The sequence below is a fragment of the Macrotis lagotis genome, chromosome 7 (genome assembly GCF_037893015.1).
Source record: "Macrotis lagotis isolate mMagLag1 chromosome 7, bilby.v1.9.chrom.fasta, whole genome shotgun sequence".
In the NCBI taxonomy this organism is placed as follows: Eukaryota; Metazoa; Chordata; class Mammalia; order Peramelemorphia; family Peramelidae; genus Macrotis; species Macrotis lagotis.
The window spans coordinates 85,879,410-85,885,923 of record NC_133664.1 but is presented as its reverse complement, the minus strand read 5'-3'; the positions used below and the strand labels follow the sequence as shown (position 1 = coordinate 85,885,923).

Sequence of the window (6,514 nt, the reverse complement as noted above, 5' to 3'; positions counted from 1 at the left end):
TATACATGGTATAGCTGCCTGGTACTTTTGACCATCAAAAAAAGACCAGTTTTGGATGTAAATATCCTTAATGATCATGCCATCATTCTATGGTCCATGTAATTACTTCCCTTGAGCCTGCAAGCAACTATATTTTCATGGGGAAAACTGGCAAGCATTCTCATTGACATTTTGAATAACACTCTCGCCTTATTATCACTTACCGACCCAATTCCAGTTCGGAGAATTTTCAGTCCTGAGGCTTTTTCAAGCTTGTCTTTGTTGTCAGCTGTTGGGAAAAATTGAGAAGCACAGTTGTCAGCTTGGTGAGTATTCAGTGCTCAAGATACACCTAACCTTTAGGTTATTTTTCCCCTGTTGAAAAATTCAATAAATTTACTGCTGATATCCTTATTCATCAATGGACCAGCTTTCATGAAAAGAAACAAAATTGACTGTGGCATTAGTCTTTCATAATAAGCCCAACTAGAAGGGAAAAACGGAATGTATTTATTCATTTCATTATGCTCCTCACTCTTTTATCCTCTCTTACCCATACTCCTAGAAGAAATGCACTAGAATAATTTAGAGCCAATAAAGGATTCTTCCAAATTGGTTCCTGATTTAAAATGAGGAAGACTTTCAAGGAACGAATTACATTCAATAATCACTCTAAGAGAAATGAGCTTTGGAAACAATTAGTGGATGTAAATGCAAACTCAGGAATCCTAACACTAATATGGAAAGCCTGCCTGTCCCCACTTCAGTCCAAAGGAAGTTGTGTCAAAAGCAATTGACCTTCACTTATGATTCTGAAGAAATATTTCACTGGACAAAGCTCCTGTCATTTTGGAAATGAGAACCCAGAAAAAAAAAAGGATTGCATTGAAAACTCTGTGAATGAAGAATGCATTGGAATTGTGATGAATAGAGAAAGGGAAAGCAAGAAAATAGCAATTACTTTCACCTCTCAGTGTAATACACCTACTTAATCTTGGGTAATGAAATTATATCTTTGAGCATGATACAAATGAGCTCCTGTTATAGCCTACCATCTCCACCTTTAGGGTCTTTTCTTTGTCTTATAGAAAGTTTTCCCTTCAAATGAATGAACATTATTTTTACATATAGGTAATTATATATACTGCAAAAAAGGCTGAGGCCGACAAGAAACAATCTGGGTTAGAGCAAAGGCAATGTGAGAGTCTCAATAAGGACATTTAATTGGGATATGGTGAGGGTAATACAATGAAGAAAACCCTGAATAGTAAGAGAATTTTTTTAATGGCAATTCATAAAGCAATCATTTTTTAAAATGGAGTTCCCATTAACAAAAGATAACATTTTCTTGAGTAGCAGCTTGCTTTTAAAGATAATCGTTGATAAACTTTTACAATTGGGTTTAGTCTTATAAGGCACATAAAAATAGAAGACTGTTTAAAAAAGCTTCCTTGTTATTATCAAGAGCAACTAGACCATAGATCTTGAAATGAAAAAGGCAGTTTGTACAAAAGCTGTGTACTTTTAACTTTTTAAGCTAGTGCAATAACCTGCTAGTTGATCTCCCAGACTCAAGTCTCTCCTCACTCCCGTCCACACTCGTCAGCTGTCAAATTGATGTTCTTAAAGCAGAAGTATGACCATGTTCATATCCCCTTGCCCATCATTTAATTAACTCCCTATTACATCTAGGATCAAATACAAAATCCTCTGTTTGGCTTTTAAAGCCCTTCATAACCTGACCCCCTTTCTATCTTCCCAGTCTTCGTGCACTTTACATCCCTCCATACACTCTTCAATCTGGTGACACTGGTCTCCTTACTACATCCTGGGCACAACTGGCCTGTTCTCCTTCCTTACTTCTGTCTGTTGGCACATAAAAGACAATAACGTTTGTTGAGAAATTCAAAAAAGATGCTTCTTGACAAAATGACCAAGATGAGCTCTCTTAGAGCTGGGTAGGCAATCTCTACCTGTATTTCTATCTAGAGGAATAGGGATGTATCTAAAATTGGTATAGGTAAGCCCTTAGGTAAGGAAACTTCCTTGATTAATATAAATTGATATTTTCCCCTTGAAGTCTTAGAGAACTAACCTAGAAGTTACTTGTCCAGGACCTCTCAGTCAAAGATAGGATTTGAATCCAAGACTTACTGTCTTAGAAACCAACTTTTTAAAGCCCCTGATCAGTGTCTATAACAGTTTAGAAATATAAGCAATTTTTATTTAAATTGATCAGAACACCAAGGCTAGTTAATGGTGGGGGAGGAAGGGACAAAGAAAGCTCTTGCAGATTATGGATTTCAAATATAAATTTTGCATAAAGTAAGTACTAAGTGTATTAGAGAACTGGTTTGTGCTAAGCCAAGACCCCTCAGGAGTAATAATTCACAATGACAATCTACCAATGGAAGTTATATCTACCTATTCTGGGGAAAAATGTTTAAAGCATTCTTTTTCCTGAAATATAAACCTATTTAGAATCTTATACAAAACTTATACTAGTGAGTATGGAACCAGAAAATTAATCAATTAACAAGTAATCAAAAATATCTACTATGTATCAATCACTGTTTGAGGCCATAGAGATATAAAGATAAAACTATAACATCCTTTGCCCTGTGGACTTATATTTTATTGGAATAGGAAAATGGATAGTTTCACTGGTCATTTGGCATATGACATTCCAAACCTAAATGAATAATTTTTATCACTTTAGGAGGTATAACAAAAACTAAAGACTAATGTGCTCATGTCAAAAAATCTATATGACCTGGCTTTGTGGATGGAATCCTCTTTAAATATCCACAATTGGTTTCCCTTGGAACTTTCTTACAGAACAATTGGTAATATCACACTGAAATGAGTCACTGGGATAGTTATACAAATATATGCAATAGACTTCTCAAAGGAAGAAGGAGGATGCTCTCCTTTCTCTTCACCTAGAAAATCCTGCTGATCCTTTAAGGACCAACTCAATCTTCACTTCCTGAACAGTTAGCATTTATACAGAACTTTGAAGGAAAACAGGATATCTCAAAAGCCTAAAGCTTTGCTATGACTTTTGGGTCACTCTGCATATAGGCTTTGAATAAAGTAGCTAGAAAATCCCATTTTCTCTGATCTTTTCCTTCCCTGAATTCCTTCAGAACTGTCCTAAAGATTTAAGACAATTTATTTGCTATATTATGGTCTTTAACTGCATTTTTTAAAATTAGCCCTGTCTTCCCAAATAGGACTCATCTTCCTTAGTCCAAATGTGACTTTAGCTACTTACTAACTGTGAGATCCTGGGCAAGTCACTTAACATTTATCTGCCTCAGTTTTCTGATCTGTAAAAATGGGTACAATAACAGCACCAACTTTAAGGGTATTGTGAGGTTCAAAAAAGATAATTTTTGCAAAGTGCTTAGCACATTCTCTTCCCATAGTAGATGCTATATAAATATCAACTATAATTATTAGCTATCAACTATTATTGATTCCTTCAGAGGTTCTAGCATAGTTCTGAGTAAATATTAGGTTCAGAACAAATATTTATTGACACTGATTCTTTTATTGACACTTCTAAGAAATATAAGTTCAGCAATGATAATATAACAATTCATAAATAGCAAATAATAAATGGTTTATCAACTATTGATTGGGATGGATTAATTGATTATTGTTCATTTCCATCACCATCTTTTATATTTAGTCATGTATCAAAGCTATACTAAGGACAAATCTTAGGAAGCTTTTGAACCTATGTAATTAGTTTCTTCTTAAGATCTGATCTAGCCTAACGGAGGTTTCATTGATCTGGGCCTAGAATCTGAAATTTGTGCAGTACTCAGTTAACCTGGTGTTTTGCATATACAATAAGAGATTAATACATATTTGCTGAATTGCTTGTTAAACCCCAAATAGCTGATTGCTTCATTCCTAGCTTCCTTGTTCTCCATAGATTCCAATTTCTTTTCATCAACCATGTGACCTGGTGCTTCAGGGATGACTAATGATCAAAACCTAGCATAGGCAGGAAAGACATAAACAAAAACCTACAGGGAAAAAAAAGTCACAGAAGAAACAAAGCAACAACAGCCAGGTGTGAGATGCTAAGCAAATCAAGTAGTCCCATAGCTGCTACAAGTTCTACTGAGAACTTTTCTACAAAATGATGACTCCAAGTGGAACTGACCAAATGGAAGGAGGATGAGCCTTGCAGAGGGGTTCTCCAATAAGAAGGATCTGGGATGATAGGTTGGTGATGATAATGACAAAAACAGCAGCTCGCATTTATAGGACAGAGTTAAAAAAAAACTTTTGCAACAATCATTTCATTTTAAGAGATGATACTTAGGGAGAATCAGTAGAACTTTACTTATAATTCAGTATGGAGTGGAAGGAATCTAAAATACCTGCCAGGTCTGAGCCTAGGAAACCAGGAGAATGCAGATGCCCATTAAGACAAAACAGGATGTCAGAAAGAAGAGATAGTTTTGAAGGGATAATGTGGTATTAGTTTTAGACCTGTCTAACTCCTTGTGCCAGGGGGATATCCAAGTGGAAATGTCAGATGACAGAGATCACAACAACAACTAGTATTTATATAGTGCTTTAAAAATGTGCAAAATCCTCTGTATATGTATCTTGACATTTCCACCTGGATATCCCATTGGCACATGGAGTTAGACAGGTCCAAATCTAATGCCACATCATCCCTGCAAAGCTATGTCGTCTTTCTGACTTCCTGTTTGTCTTAATGTCACCAGTCTTCTTCTCGTTACCTTGACTCAGACCTAGGAGTCATTTTAAATTCCTCCCATTCCACACTGAATTATCTTGTTAGGTCATAGTGATTTGCCTATATCACCTCTTAAAATTAAATGACTGATACAAAAACGATTTTTAAATTTTAAAGTGTACTATAAATGTAAGTTATTATTTTTATCATCATCATTGTCAACAGCCTACCACTCTGGAGACTACTCATGGAGAATTCCACTGGAATACCCATTCTCCTCCCAAATTTGGTGAGTTCTTCCTGGAGTCTCCATTTTGTGGAAAGAGTGTAGGGGGATCTACCTACATTTACCTCTTAGCATTGTTTATGATTTTCTTTGGATTTAAAACCATGTCCTTCTTCCACCATCCCACTTCATGAAGTTCCTTCATTCCTACCTCTTCTTCCCTTCCCTCCCTACTTTTTTGGTCCCTTTTGTATGTTGACTTTAAGGGTAAGAACTGCCATTTTCTTGCTTATATTTGTATCTTTAGCACTAAGGACATTGCCTGACATATAATAATCACTAAACAAATGTTTCTTGCTTTGCCTTGTTACCTTCCTCTTTACTCTTAAAGGAGTAAGGTTCATCCCATCATACCTTGAAATATGATGAGTTATTTTTGTACATATTCCTAACTCTCTGATTAGACTGCAAGCCTTCTAAAGGAAGAAATTTTATTTTCAGTATATATAGAACAATAATTCAAATCAATGAATTTTGATTTAGCATTTCCTTCACACAGCAGCATAGGATAATGGGAAATAACCTGGCTAGGTAGTCTGAAGAGGTCTGTGTTTGAGTCCTGTCTGGTATCTAATGAGTTCTACAATCATGTCAAGTTAATTCCTTGACATCCCTTGACATTATTAATTGCTGATCAGTCATACTAGATAGGGTACTATTTGGAATTTGGAAACAGAAAGACCTAGATTAAAATCTTGCTTCTTGTACTCTCTACTTGTATGAATGTAGTCAAGTCAATTAATCTCTGTCTCAGTTTCCTTATCTGTAAAATTACAACTTAAAGTAGGTACTATAGATATTACTTACAATTTAAGAATGAGAAAAATGCAGATCAGAGAGAGAGACTAAGTCACATAGCTAGGCTGAGCAAGATTCAAGGCCAGGCTTTGACTATCTGTTACATTAGTTTTCAGCTGTAACACATAATAAACAAACAAACAAACAAACAAACAAATAAATAAATAAATGGATGGACGAATGAGAATCTTTTACAAGAAATGATCCTATTGCCTACTTTTTCGATTCCTGTTTTAAAAATAATAAAAATTGGGTTTTAAAAAAAAGCATAGTTTATATTTTCAGTTAATTTTGGGCTTTGTCTAACACTACTCTCATAGATTCATGTTGTCTTATATTCTTCCTTGATTATATACCTTTCTTTTTGTATTTTGTATAGATTCATTTTAGATATTGCATCACCAGAGAGCCCCCTTTGTAGTCACATTTGTTTCTTTAACAATCTCTGCTACTTCTTCAATGACATTATTCAACAATCATAAAGGACTTCATTTTTTAAAGTATAACAGATTTCTTTAAGTTCATACTCATCTTTTAAAATCTTGATTCCTGAGACAATACCTTTATTTTCTTACAGTTTCCACGTTGAAATTGGCTTTACAAAGTCTAGGTGACACATCTAAGTATATTTAGCATTACCATCTTTCCTCACAGTTACTTTCACAACTCCTTAGAAAAGGCATTATTTCAACTAGTGGTTCAACATGCAAACTTTGGCCCCAATT

At 35.0% G+C, this 6,514-nt stretch overlaps 1 protein-coding gene across 1 annotated transcript in view; it reads right to left on the bottom strand.

Moving 5' to 3' along the window:
- Window positions 1-6,514, bottom strand: part of LOC141492675 (receptor-type tyrosine-protein phosphatase N2-like) — a 653,431-nt gene that overhangs the window by 24,510 nt on the left and 622,407 nt on the right. Inside the window, exon 10 of the mRNA XM_074193252.1 lies at window positions 204-268. Coding sequence (XP_074049353.1) covers window positions 204-268 — 65 coding nt within the window. The remainder of the gene's footprint in view (window positions 1-203; window positions 269-6,514) is intronic.